The 14,369-nt window shown below is 41.0% G+C and overlaps 1 protein-coding gene across 1 annotated transcript; it reads right to left on the bottom strand.

The window, feature by feature from the left end:
- Window positions 1-303: 303 nt before the first annotated feature.
- Window positions 304-8,708, bottom strand: ccdc9 (coiled-coil domain containing 9). The gene is made up of 14 exons (XM_080845405.1): window positions 8,663-8,708; window positions 7,725-7,829; window positions 7,290-7,448; window positions 6,622-7,011; window positions 6,340-6,423; window positions 6,085-6,249; window positions 5,567-5,748; window positions 5,226-5,284; window positions 4,820-4,940; window positions 4,623-4,722; window positions 4,104-4,521; window positions 3,524-3,700; window positions 1,955-2,071; window positions 304-1,313 (listed from the first exon to the last, which is right to left on the bottom strand). Exons 1-14 carry the CDS (start codon window positions 8,663-8,665, stop codon window positions 1,309-1,311), a joined length of 2,085 nt encoding a protein of 694 aa, XP_080701531.1. The 5' UTR covers window positions 8,666-8,708; the 3' UTR covers window positions 304-1,308.
- Between the last annotated feature and the right edge of the window lie 5,661 nt (window positions 8,709-14,369).

Consider the following 14,369-nt stretch of genomic DNA (forward strand, 5'->3'; position numbering starts at 1 on the left):
AGATATCTTGCTCTGCACGTGTTGGTTTATTTTGATTTGACAAAGTGTACTTCAATTAAGTTTTTAGCAATTCAAATATTAACTACATGTAAAGCAAATTAAAGACTTAAAATGCACAAATGTCATCGTGTTGGTCATCTTGTCATACTCCAATCACTTGTACTCTACTACATGACATAGTTTGGGAGAGCAAGCAAAATTTATTTTGCATAATGACTAACAAATCCAAAGCCAAATTTAACAGAACAATTACCAACATTACATCTGGTAGTAAGGTACAGACATGCATGTACAGCCCTCCCAAATAAAGCTCAGTAAATCAAAAAATATAGGCTTAGTAATAAAAAGAACACATCTGTATCTGAATGCATATGTGTGCGGGGGTTTACCTGAATTAAATCATCAAGCTCCAAATAGCTACAATGTAAAAAAGAATATCATCATTATTGGTACCCCTTTTTTATTTAAAAATGAATGCGAGTCATACAGTTTGATCAAATTCAAAGGTATTTTGCCTGCGATCAAAACAAAGAGATTGCCAAGAAAAATAATAGAAAACTAAAATTTTCCCTCACACACATACATGCACACTTAAAGGAGACCGCATACATTAAAACTAAAATAATGAACAAACCTCATTTCAAAATCTTCCATACTTCAAAATAATTTCATTTATATAGCCTATTCGTATTGAGGTAAACAATGTTGTTAGCCCTATGAATAGAAGATTATTATTTGTATTGTTCTTTAACTCAAAATGTGGGCTGGGTACAAAGTATAAGATGCCTAATGGAAAGCATCTGTCTGTGCCTAAAAGGGACCACCATCTGGGGTCACCAGATCATAAACAATGACTACATTTTAAATACACTGAGCCAGTGGGTGTAATAGTATTGTTGTCATGTAACATGAATACATACTACATCACAAAATCATTCAATCCTTTCTGAGTTACAGAGCACACATTAAAAAGTTCTGCAAGGCTTAGGAAGAACAGCCAGTGTTAAAGCCATAATCTTTGAGCAGAAACTGCAGTATTTACATTTTAGCAACACATGATTTCAAATTATATTGATTGCTTAATCCAGCACTGTTAATTCATTTATGATGAGAAATGCCAAACACGTTTTTGAAGAACTCTGTGGTCGCAGTCAGTAGGAGCGGACAGGAGTCACTGACAATAATGGATATCACCTCTCTCCTTGTTTGTCCACAGTAGTTGCCAGTAAAGACTGACTTCCATTTGAACCCGACCCTCTTGTTCTCCACTACCCTTTGCCATGGCATACCTGATTGCAACAACTCATGTTAACCTGTCAACAAACAAAATGCAGGAAAGAAAAAAGCAATGTTAGAACTCTTCATATTGCAAAAAAAATCTGAATTTCCTAAATCAGGATGAACACATTTACAGCACAAGCTCCCACGATGTCTGATTTAAAAACCCTGCCACATCCCAACAGAACTCCAAAAAAAGCATTTCACACACACACACACACACCACATAAACACACCATGAAAGAAATATTAAAATTATCCCAACAAAGAAATGAAATCTAGTGAGCCAGTAGCTGCCTTTTTCTTAGTAGTAAGGGCAGGATATCAAGTAATACACTTTACAAAAGTCTGCCATCCAATGCATTCCATATCCAAGTCTGTCAACTGTTAATATACAGCCAAAAGGTTTTAAACATTTACAGATCAATATACATAGAAAACCTAGCCTCCATAGGTCTCTACAAACCAACAGGACAAAGAAATTAATTTATCAGCTAAGTTTTTAGGCAAAAACCTAATTATATGTGCAGGACACAGAGTGTGTGATGGAGAGAGAGCAAGAGAGGGAAAGTGAGTGAGTGTGAGTGTGAGAGAGAAATTAAGTTGAAATGTTCTGCTGAACTGTATGAAGTCTTGTGGAGTGAGACTATATTAAAGCCACTGATGTTGAATTCACCTGAGGCTGGATGATCGGGGGCATTTTCTTCAGCCTCGCTCTGATGTGGCTCTGTGGTGGGGGACGCCTCATCCTCACTGGTGAGGGACGCCTCATCCTCAGCGTTAAGTAAAGCATCTGTTCAATTGGTTTTTTGATACAAACAAATGATCGTTTGACATGAAGCCCAGCTATCAGTTGCACCCTAATTTCCAGACAATTAATCGATTTTAATGCTTGCTAGCTTAGAGAACCATCTTAACAGTCGGTAGTTGCTAGCATGTGAAAATCTGAACCCATTTTAATATGAAGTGAATAAGAACTCATGTGAATATGAAGCTGCACAGGCACCTTTTTAGGTTTTTAACTATCTTGTGCTTTGGAAACTATCTTCACAGTTAGCAGCTGCTAGTATGTGTTTATATGAATTCATGTCAACATGAACTTGTGTTAAAATCTGCACAGGCAACCATAGGGGTTTGGCAAAGCACGCCAGGCAAAACAGCCTGGTGTGCCTGTGGATCAGGGCTGCGTGCGCAACCAATCCAACGGCTGTGGGGGAATTTTAGTTTTTTAAAGAAATAGACACTCTGCAATGTAAACACCCCGTTATTGTAACTGAAAAATACGTCTGAGGGTGATTCGCGAGGCACCTGAGCCAGCTATCTAATGTTAGCACGTTAGCAAGGTAACTACCCACAAGGTAAACAGCTCGCTAGCGGCATGATTGGTTGTCGACCCATCAATCTCACTGTAAACGTCTTACCAACACAACCCTATTCGCCAGACAAGCCCACTGTCATCCGTCAAGCAACCCATGCCGTCTGAATGTTCCGTTAATGATTTGACTGAAATATTAGGGTCCATTCCCACTCAACACCATAACCCTAAATAAATGCTTAATAAATGCATGGTTTACATTTTTGCTTGAATTGCCCACCCCATACAACTTAGAAATGGCTTGTAGCGCTCCCACCACAACTACGTGGCATTTGGTTTCATATGACAGGATGATGTGGCATTGATTAAAAGGCACCCAGTGCAACTTTCGAGGCTTAAAAGTAAACATTCAATTTCTAGTCTTTTTTACACGTAGTAAGTTTCAATAACTCCATACCATTACATATCGACATTCAAGGAGCAAAGATGAGACGTCGTTGTGTGGTGAGAACTGATAGAAAATCGTAAACAACAACAATCGCCGCCATTTTTTCCCCAAATTATTATTTATTGGTGCCACCAATAAATAAAGCAGGATTCCAGTCAACGGAAAAATGGCCTCTCCCCGATTGTTGTTGTTTACGATTTTCTATCAGTTCTCACCACACAATGACGTCTCATCTTTGCTCCTTGAATGTCAATATGTAATGGTATGCAGTTATTGAAACTTACTACGTGTAAAGACTAGAAATTGGATGTTTATTTTTCGAGTCTCAAGCCTATAAAGTTGCACTTGGTGCCTTTAAATGGTTGTGGATAATACACAGGTTTGTTTTGTAAATTTACATAAAATACTGTGATGCTGTTAATATACAGCGTGGTTTATAGTTGGGAAAATACAGTAGTAAACCAATAGGGGGACACTCTTACCCTTTGATGATTCAGGTGTCTGTGCAGTTGGGTCATTGTTCTGCTCTTCCCTGGGTGCCTCTTCCCTGGGTGGTTCGGAAGAATCTGACTGCTGACTCGCCGATTCTGCAGATGCTTCAGTCACTTTTACAGATGCTTCAGTCGTTTTATCCACCACCTCTTCAGTGACTGAGTCCTCTATTAAAGAACAGACACATTTCAAATATGTTTTTTTTCAAGCAAACATGTATGTTGTCTTAATGTGGCTAGTAGCGTCCCATAAGAACAGACTCAGAGATGTTTTCTCAACTCTGCCAAGCCCCGCAACTCAGCCACCAGGTAACTGACCACTTCAGCTGTGGCTAAGTGCAAATGTTCTTGCGACATTTTCTACTTGGACCCCAATGACTACTGCTTACAGCAATACTTATTGTTTCTCTTGTATTCCTTCCATAAAAGTGTTTGTGCGGCCAGAGGGGTCCTTAATCCTATTCTAGGATGTCACAAACTCACCTCAGTGTGGCACTATAAAGAGCAGATTTACAATTGTAGAGCCTTCATCTGAAGAGCTGGTTTTGACTAGAACCTGGTCAGCATGTACCTGTGTGTGCTGGCGAGTCCTGGCCCTTGTTCTCCTGACTGGTGTTAGTCTCTGAGCTGCTGCTAGGCCTGAGTGGGCTTTCCTCCATGCTGGTGCGGGGGGACAGCATCTCCATCTCCTCCCCCCAGTCACTGACGGGCTGGTGGCCCTCCGGGGGGAAGAAGGGGCTGAGCGGCTTACCCCCCTCTGGAGACGCCTGGGCATCCTGCGTGGGAGAGATGCTGACCACCACCGGCGTGCGCTTTTCTTTGGGGCTTGACGTGGTGGGCTGACGCGGGGGCGTGGAGGGGGCGTCCTCCACATCGCCTTCGTCATCTCCGTCGCTGGCGTCCTCCCACTCGTCCTCGTCCTGGTCCTCCTCCCCGGCGCCTGCCTCCGGAGTCACCTTAGGAGGTGGTTTTCCCACCGCTGCTTCCACCTGGTGATAACGACCCGTGGAGAGCCCACACTTTTAATCAGTGAACAACCCCAACACCAAACATGAATACACGCCAAGTCTTAGGAGAAATTAGGAGTCACCTCAGTCTTCTCGTTGACAGGTGTTTCTTTTTCTTTTGCAAGTTCCTCCTTCTGCTCTGTCTCCTCCTCATTGTCTGCTTTCCAGCGATTATCATGCATACTGAGAAAATGTATCGACATGTAAAGCTTAGTTCCTTTTTTTCAATTACTTGAATCATATTTTCCAGTCATTAGATGGTCAGTGGAGGTACTTTTACCTATAGTTGTCCTGGCCCCGGCCCCTCCTCTGCATTTTACCCTTGTGGTCCCCATCTCTTGGACCAGTGCTCCCTAAGTAATCCCCAAACTTTGGGGCCCTTGGGGGTCTTTTGTTCTCATCTGAAAGGAAAGAGACAATATAAAACCTTAAAAATAACTACCACATTTACTAATTGGGTCTTTGTATACAAGCCCATCAGTCCAACAGGCTTGTGTAACACTGTACCACTCTTCCTAAAAATGCAGCACATTCCATTCATCATACCACTGCCGTAACGGTCTTACATTTAAATAAGTCTTTTAGCTATATTAGTCTGCTTTGTGTGAAAGAATGGATAAAAGAAAGTCTTCATTTTTTAATATCAGTTTCCCTTTGTGTTTCGGTGTGTGCCACTAATGCCTTGCCTCTTCTGCTGCTCTGCCTTGGCGTAGGGTCACCAGCTCCTTCAGGGTCCTCCTTGAACCTTTGGGAATGAGGCAGGGCAGAGAACTTATAATGAGTGACAAGCATAGGAGGGCACTTTTTTTTAAAGCAGACTTTGAACATCACACACTATATATATGTTAACGCATTTTTATATATATGTTAATGCCTTTTTAAGTTGTTTAGCAATTAACACTCTGGCAGGGGGACTGCCCATGGAAACTAGCCTTTTGGCTACAATTGGGTGCATTTACATTTTAATGTTCATTAATGTACACTGTCCCTCTTCAACAAATAAACAAACTAAACTTAAAACACTTACATGGTGTCTGTCTTCTCAGCGTCCCATTCTCGTTTCCACTGACCAGTGGCATTGCGGTGACGTGCCATTCGCTCCTCGTCAATCTGTTCCCGCTCCTTTTTCCAGCGGAGGTACTCGGCACGCTCTCGACCCGTCATGGACACAGTCATGTCCACTGAGCCTTTGCCTCCTAACCGGTGACTCTGAGAATGACAAAGCAGACAATCAGCTCTATTGACTAGCTTTTCCCCTCTACAGTGAGAGCATTCTGCAGGCGAGATATAAACAATGGGTAACAGTGACTCTGACAACTAACTTGGTCTGTATGGAAATCTCATTAACACTAATGGAAGGAGCCCTGGCTCAAGAGAGTATGACAAAAAAATCCGAAAGGAACATCCAAGTGACCATGAATTTTATCAACTTGGTAACATTGGTGTTGTAGAAGAAAGCTGGTCATGGGCATTATGTGCCACCTTATGTGATTGTATCTTTAAGAATGAAAGAATGAATAGAGGTCACAAATGAGCATGATTTACCAGCCACTCCTTCTCCACCTCTGGTCCCGTCTTCACACTCTCAAAATCCAGCCCACCCCAGTTGCGGACATGCCGGCGGCTGCCCTCCTTGCGATCTATGTCTGGGACTGGCCCACAGCGACGTGGGTCATCTAGAAAGTTCCTAATAGGCTTTTCACCTTCAACCTAAAAAAAAACAAAACTTTAACCTTTGAAACATCTCAAAATGTTTCAAGGGCCCCATTGTTTGTTAATACCAACCAGATCTATACACACCATTTGACCTCTTTCATATTCATTTATCTTCTCCATCTCCTCATTCATCATTGCAATGTTCTGTCTCCTCTTTTCCTCCCACTCCTAACAGAGAGGAAGAGTAGGTCATTAATAATACAAATAACAGGAAAACGATATGGTGAAGGTGAATGTCACATTGGTTCATTTGTCCTTTGAAACCCATTAATATCCCAAATTGTCTTGCAAAACAATTACTTCAAAAATAAGATCTTGAAAACTTAAATTGTACAAGATATGAGAGCTTTAACTGAAGCAATTAACCTGAGATTTCCTGTCTGAGCCTGATCCACCTCTCCCTCCTCTCATTGCCCCCCGTGGTGTGCGACCCCCTCGGGCAGGCCTCTCTCCCCCCTCGTCGTCGTCTCTCTGCGGTCTGTCAGGGAGGAGGTCGTGTTTCTCCGGCCGAGGTTCCCTCCTCTCTGGCCGAGGTTCCCTTCTTTCTGGCCGAGGTTCCCTTCTTTCTGGCCGAGGTTCACTCCTCTCTGGCCGAGGTTCCCTCCTCTCGAGCCGGGGACCTCCACCTCGCTGCCCGCCTCTGTGCCATACTGTCCCAGGCCTCTGAGAAGGGCCTTCAACACTCGACCGGGGAGCATCGCCCGTCTCTGAGCCGTGCTGAGCTGCTGCTTTCCTGTCATTTACCACACGGTTTTGCTGCAAGGACACAACAAAGTTAGTATTGGTAAACACACATAAGTAAAAACACTTACAACATCCATGTTATACAGTCTGACCTTGGGAGAAAATAGCCATATAGATGTCTAAAGTAATGGCTCTGCATCATCCGTATCATCCGTATCATGTTTGCAGGTGCCACAGTAGACACAAATATACCCATGTCATCGGCGCAAAAACATGGCCAAGCAATATATTCTGTTCAGTCATTAATACTTATGCAACTTACTACCTAACCAATTGGGTTTGAGTCTTACCGCTCCAGGTTTGGAAAGGTCTACAGTTACAGTGAAAGTGTCCTTCTCTGACTTTCTATCCTTCTCTGGCCAGTCGTCTTGCTCATGAGGGCGATTTCTTCTTGGAATCCTCACAGCAATGCCCTCATCTTCGGCCTTTTTCTTATCCTCCTCGATTTCCTATTGAGCCATCACAAAAACACAAAGCCCATATCATTTCTGTTTTCATTTTAAACTTCACCAACACTCCTATTTTCTAAAACATACACCATATGAAGCAATCGGTGTATAGATACCCAATGATAATGTCAGGAGCAAAAGATTCATCATTAAGACAATGTTTAATTAATGAAACAGCATATCACAATTTGCCACTTTTTTTTTAAGCATGTGTTTTCAAAGTTAGCACGCTAGTTTTAGACCAAAACTCCTGACTGCTGATTTAATGGGACTCACCTGATATCTCCGGACTAGAGCCTCGTTCTTCTTGCGAAGTGCTTCAATACGTCTGTCCAGCTCAGCATCCTTTTCCTCCTTGGTCTTAATTTCAACGGCAGCAGACTGTCCCAATGAAAACAGGTGACAGTGAATTAGTTATTTATTAATTAAAATCAGATCGCCTTTTTTGCCATTCCCTTAGCTGTTCTACCTCAATGGTTCTTAGACATTTTGAGGTGTGACTTCTCCATTTAGAAAAATGATGGTTGTTCTGTAGTCTCTGAAATTATACTACAAAGCATGTGTGTGGACAGCTATGGGGTAATTTGGCTTGAATGTGGGTGACAATAATGATCTGGTGTGATTTCTTAACTAATCCAACATTCATTAGGGCAGAGTTCAAAGTAGCAGAGTTGGGTGAAATAGAAATGTGCAATGGTTGAATGATTCTGTTATCGTGAGTGGGTTGTAGCCTAAATGGAAGGCCAGCCACAATCCATAATTCAGCTCCTGAAAAGCTTGCTCTTGGGCAAATGTATTTGCTTCTGTTAATAATGTACGCTTTTCAGACAATGTTATCTTACCAACTGCCATCTTTTTGTCAATAAGGTTCTCACATATAAGAGTACATGTGACCCACCTGGGAAGACCCAGGATTGTAGGGCCTGGATGACATAGCAGCTGATTGTTGGAGCTCAGAGGCATCTATGTGTACCATTCAGTTAATTCAGTCATTCTTCACTTAAACTTAAATCTATGTGATTTTGCAATTAAACTTTATTCGCAAACATTATATACACCAATTTAAATAAAAGGTCCCCACTACTTCTTTCGAAATGCTTTTTATAAGCCACTGTAACTTGAGAACCCTGTGTTAGCCTACTTGGTCACTGAGACAGTTACGTGTAAAGGTAGGCCCGGGTTTTCTGCCTAGAGGTATACGATGGGAAACTCACCATGGCTAACAGCCCAAGTAGACGTGCCTTAAATGCACGATTTTTCTCCCAGTTTCGCTCAGGAATCTCTGGAACAGCTTGTGGACACTGGTTCAAAATGCAACAAGCAAAACATTAAAACGTTACTAGTGCCTCTGGAATGACAATTAGCTAATCTTTTGGTTTGCATAAACCCACCAGCCAAAAAACCCTACGTTTAGATAAACCACATGCACGTTTCTCGAAGGTTTACAACACGGTTTTAGGCAGCACACAAGTAAAACGATTCAGCATTGTGCTCAATGCGCTCGCTGAAAGTAAGTCAACGACTTTCTAGTAAGACAGCATGTTGCTCCTAGTACAAGTTCGGACCTATAAAGGTGTCCCTAAAACCCGAACGACCAGTTAACAAGTCAACTACATTACACCTACAACGTCTTATCTCGTGGTAAGGAACACGCATAGTTCAATCTTTTGCAAGCTTCTGTACACCTTTGACAGTCCACAGATGTGCTTAGTGATGTATCAGGCTAATTCTACAGCCAGCGTGTGAAGCTAATCCTCTCAATGCGCTCAAATTGGCCCAATCAGATTACCTTGAACGCGGGACGATGTTAACAACGAAAACAAGACCTTCAAATGTACACAACAAACGCTTAAAGAAAATACTTAAAGTAACTGTACAAGCGTATTGTTCAGGGCATCTTAGTTCGGCAACGGGGAATGAAACTGGCGATTACTATCGTTACAACTATAGCAAAATGTTACACTAAGTGCTAGAATATTCGCATCTCGCAACACTTTTTTTTACCTGTATCTAGAAGTATCGTCCGCTGCGCTGCAATCTGTTTGCAGCGTTACAAAGTATCAATTTATTTTCTATATAACTTATGCACACAGCCGCGTTCCACGGCTCCATCAACATTGATAGCTTGTTTCACTTCCGGGTGAACATGAACTCGTTGTAGTGGCTGTGGCGGGCGGCTCATTCCTTCAGATGAATACTGCCACCCACTGTAGCACATGGGTAGCTCTACAGAAGTGGCTCAAATGAAAATCTACTTGCTAACTTCAAGTTACAATGATCAATAGAAAACGGACAACATGGCTTAGCTAAAATGGCTTTAATTTACAGTAAAGTAACAACACAAGTGATTCAAACTACAGCAGTCTAGTCTTCATCACTTTCAATAACACATATTTACTGCTTCTGAATTGTAGGCCTATAGCCTACTGACCTAGGTCCTAGGCTATAGGTCCTAGGTCCTAGGCTATAAAGTATTACCCAATACCACAATGTCCGTGAGTTCTTGAGTCTTTATTCTTCAACTGTCATCAACTGTCATGGTGGTACATTCATCTGGTTTCCGGTTCACAGATAATTTCATAATAGATGTCCTGATTCTATCAATACATGCTCATGGCTGTTGCTATATCGCTCATTTTTAAGGATGTAATGTTTAGTACTTGGTACATGGTATCACTTATTTTTAAGATTGAGGGGTGTGTAATAAGAATACTTATCAGACTGCAGACCGGCTAGAACGTCAATGCACGGCTGGCATGACTACCCAATAGCCAATCAGAATGCTCATACTGTCGTTGCCATATAATAATAACTAGGCCTACTTACTAACCGAGAGTGAGGTCATGTCCTAAAATATCAGACTGAAGCTGTAAGGTTTCTACCGAGCGATAACAAAGCCTCAGTCTGATATTTCCAGGCATGACTGTACTATCCTCTAGGTGTGTTTCCTAAAACGTAGGAACAGCCAGCCTAACTCCTTTCAGGAATGACACGAAGTCAGGATTTAGCCTCCAAGCTCCGGGTTTATCAGTGAAACAGAGTAAAACTGAAAGTAATACAAGGAAATGTTTTATAATTATGTTGTAGCATTACAATCCGATTTGATAATATTCTAGTATAAAGGCACAATAGAGTATATTAAGGTATTCAATTTTATTTAATTGAAATAGGTTATGCTAACACATTTCATGGCAGCAGGATAAGTGATATTGGGTACTAATCAGAGAAATAACATAAATTACTAAGATCTATCTTACAAATTATAATTAAGTATTTATGTATGTATTTACAGACGATGCTTTGTAGGGAATTATCTCACATAAATAGTTAATAGTAATATAGTGTGGTGTTGTTTGTTTTTATCAACGGAAAAGTGAATACCCCAGGAGACGGCTACTGTTACCTAAAGGTGTTACTCCATAATGGCCACTAGATAGCGCTAAACTGCCAAACCTATTTTATATGCTTGCCAAGGGCAGAACAATGACCGAACGGTCGAGGTTAGTAAGTTGTTTATTATATGGCATTTTTAGCTCTATTTTAATGCATTTTAAATACAATTTCGAACACCTTCCTATTTGCCAATGGGTGAAAATGCCACTTGTTTATTTAAGTTTTAATTACCTGTACGTTTATCTTTTCTTATCAAATATTGATTTCCCCTTGTATAAGAATACTGTACTGCTAGATAATTCATATGTATTTTTTTTTTTCAACTTTTACATTTTAATTCAAATATAGCAAATTAACTTGGTAGAATGTGAAATGCTGAAATGTTTTAGATTATTTTACAAATGAGGGGAGGTGGTCAATAATGTATTTGGTGTGACTTGCTGTGTTTTCTTTTTTAAGGTATGTAAGCATTTAATAAGTAGCAACAACAAAAACTCACAGAATGTCTTGTATTTGATTTGGGCCTACTTATTTCTACTGTTACGCATTTTCAGCTGCATTGTTTTGTATGAAAGGTGCTATAAAAATAAAGTTTTATTAGTATTATTATTATTATTATTATTATTATTTTAATCTGACAAAATAACAACTAGAAACAGTTCTTTCAGTTTCCTCAGAGAGAGCTCACTATAACAATGGTTCAAGCTACATCAATCCAGGCTACATCTATCCACTGCCTGCTTCAGGTGTGGGGGTTATCACATCTTGATGGGAGATAATGAAAAACAATCTGACTTAAAGTTCCTTTATCCCTCGCAGGGACAGATAACCCTTCCACAGGCCCCTGGGCTAGGGCCCAACTACATACTATGAGCTACATACTACATACTACATACTACTACTACATACTCTCCAACTGTTGTGATTTTAGTCAAAAGGAGTGTACCTCCTGACATCTACTTGTGGTATACATGTTTGACTCTGAATGCCCCGAAAGTATACAGTATATATATATATATATATATATATGTTTTAATACAGTACAATTAATTAATGTGCTTTAACAAATGGCTCTGCCTTTCTGAACCCTGTTCTGGTCAAATATACATGTTAACTATATTTCTTCACAAAATGGTATGTTCTTTTCCTACACTGGTCAAAGCACCTGCTGACACAGACCTGCAACCAGGCATATGGGACAATAATTACTGACCTGAAGAATTACCTCAGGTCAGTGTGCTCCACAAAATTGTACTCTTTGACTTTTCAGAGTATAAAGCTGTTAATGGATTCTTGAAGGACACTTGAGTGTTTGCCATGCATTCACAAATATGACTCATAGTGTGTGTGTGTGTGTGTGTGTGTGTGTGTGTGTGTGTGTGTCTGTGTGTCTGTGTGTCTGTGTGTCTGTGTGTCTGTGTGTCTGTGTGTCTGTGTGTCTGTGTGAAAGTGTGTGTATTATTTGACATGAGCTATTTTCTCCACCAGGTGTCTCACCAAGCGACAAACCTCACATGATGAGGCCCCTAGTGTAGCCAAGGTGTTGACAGTTTCACTGTCCTAATTCTCTTTGACTGAGGTCACGACATCTGTAAACACTCCCACATGTGACCTATCGTTTTTGTATCAAATTCAATGGATCATAAACAGAGGATGTGTGCTGTCTTTGCACCGGTGCACCAAAAACCTGATGGAGTAACATGTTGCATGTAACATGCAAAACTAGCAAGCTAACTACCTAAAAGGCATGCAAAAACATTGCGAACACCACCAACAGCCCAGTTGACACTGATGGAAGCTTGCCAACACACTAACTGGTGGCTTTTGGCAGTATAGCTTGCAATGTAATGTGGTGAAAGCTTTTCTTCCATTTTTGCAAGATGTTCCGGTACACAGAACTACATAGGGCATATCATGGATGGCTAGTGGTAAAAGTCACAGTTGTTTATCTTTTGGCAGTATAGTTGGCAATGTAATGTGGTGAAAGCTTTTCTTCCATTTTTGCAAGATGTTCCGGTACACTGAACTGCATATCCTGGATGGCTAGTGGTAAAAGACACAGGTGTTGATCTGTCCTTCACATGACCATATGCTGTCAACATTTGACGATGGTACCAAAACTAGTTGCCTATACAACCAAATCAAACAGTGTCATATTTTTGCATATTGTTACTTGAATGCCATTCACCTGCTAATATAAAAACACTTCAAATAATATTTTAGCAAAATATCAAAAACCTTCTGAAGAAGACTTCAGGAGACATACACAATTTTGAAGAGTATCTGAATAAATACAAGACCCCCCCCCCCCCCCCCCCCCCCCACCCCCCTAAATAACCAAAACAAACATGTTTCAGATCGTCAGTTCCAGCAGCTTTACTGCTTGGACCCCTTATTATACCCCACTGCCAGAAAACTAGAAATGGCTTCAGTAAGACAACGGCAGTGCCAAGTAAGGAGTTTCCTGTCTCCACCGTAAAGAAGTTTGCGGAAGCTGTAGAGCAGGTCAAAAAAGCCAGGGGGAATAAAAACCAGCTAAAAATGAATCCTCTTTCAGTAACATGTCAATGAAAATCACCCAATAACATACAAGTTATAGGTTTATAATTATTCTTTACCCAAATTTGTAACAAAGCGCAGTTGCTGGGTTATCAAGGCCTGCTAAACAAACAGCATGTTCTGCCAACAGACAATCATAATGTGGGCACCTCTTCTTACACAGACCATACCTACACCACTCTGTTGGCAATTTCTTCAATGCAATTGAACTGTATACAGTTAAAGACAGAAGGCATACATTTGACTGACAATTTCAGCAGGGACAACTATGCAGTCTTCAGTAGTGTGTTGGAATATGTAATGTTGGTGATTTTTTTATGTTTTACCACATCCTCAGACTGCATAGTGAGGGTTGGCAGGAGGGCTGAAGGGACATAGTGACAGTGAGTCTGGCAAAGCAGAATACACTGAATCAATGGAAATGGAAAGTGGGTCATCAGAGAGCTCCCACTGATAGCAGCTTTTATCTGTAAGTTACTTTTATCTGGTGCGATTCTCTTGGCTTTATTTCAAAGGAAATCTGTATCAGATAATGCCACAACGTATCGTATGATGAAAGACCTATTCAGCTGGCCTATTGTTTATGTGCACCTCCATGGACACTGCAGCCTTGTAAAGGCTCAGCGTGTTCTAATGTACAGTCTGTGGTGTCACAACACATCACTGTAATGAAATCATCTCCATGATTCACTCATCACCCACTGATTCTAAACTGTCCTGTCAAACCTTTCGGTCCTTGTTTTTACAACTGGATACTACATAATATTCCAAGTTCAACCTCCTTGAGGCTAGCAAGTGTTTCAGATCGCTGCTGGAGATTGTTTGACATGAGTTTTCCATTCACATGGCAGGCTGTGTGCTGTGTGCTGAAACTTCAACTGAGATTTATGGCTTTTCACTCATTGGTTGGGGAGCAAACTTTAATTACAAAGGCACCACTGAAAGGTTACTGTGACCCAGCGGTGGTTA

Source organism: Sprattus sprattus, assembly GCF_963457725.1.
Source record: "Sprattus sprattus genome assembly, chromosome: 9".
In the NCBI taxonomy this organism is placed as follows: domain Eukaryota; kingdom Metazoa; phylum Chordata; class Actinopteri; order Clupeiformes; family Clupeidae; genus Sprattus; species Sprattus sprattus.

What these genes read in the sequence shown, in the direction of transcription:
- ccdc9 (XM_080845405.1), bottom strand. An exon ending in GGACTCGCCAGCACACACAG is followed by an intron (nt 3,701 to 4,103) that starts GTACATGCTGAC and finishes GTTCTTTAATAG; the next exon opens with AGGACTCAGTCACTGAAGAG. An exon ending in GACACCTGAATCATCAAAGG is followed by an intron (nt 2,072 to 3,523) that starts GTAAGAGTGTCC and finishes CCAATTGAACAG; the next exon opens with ATGCTTTACTTAACGCTGAG.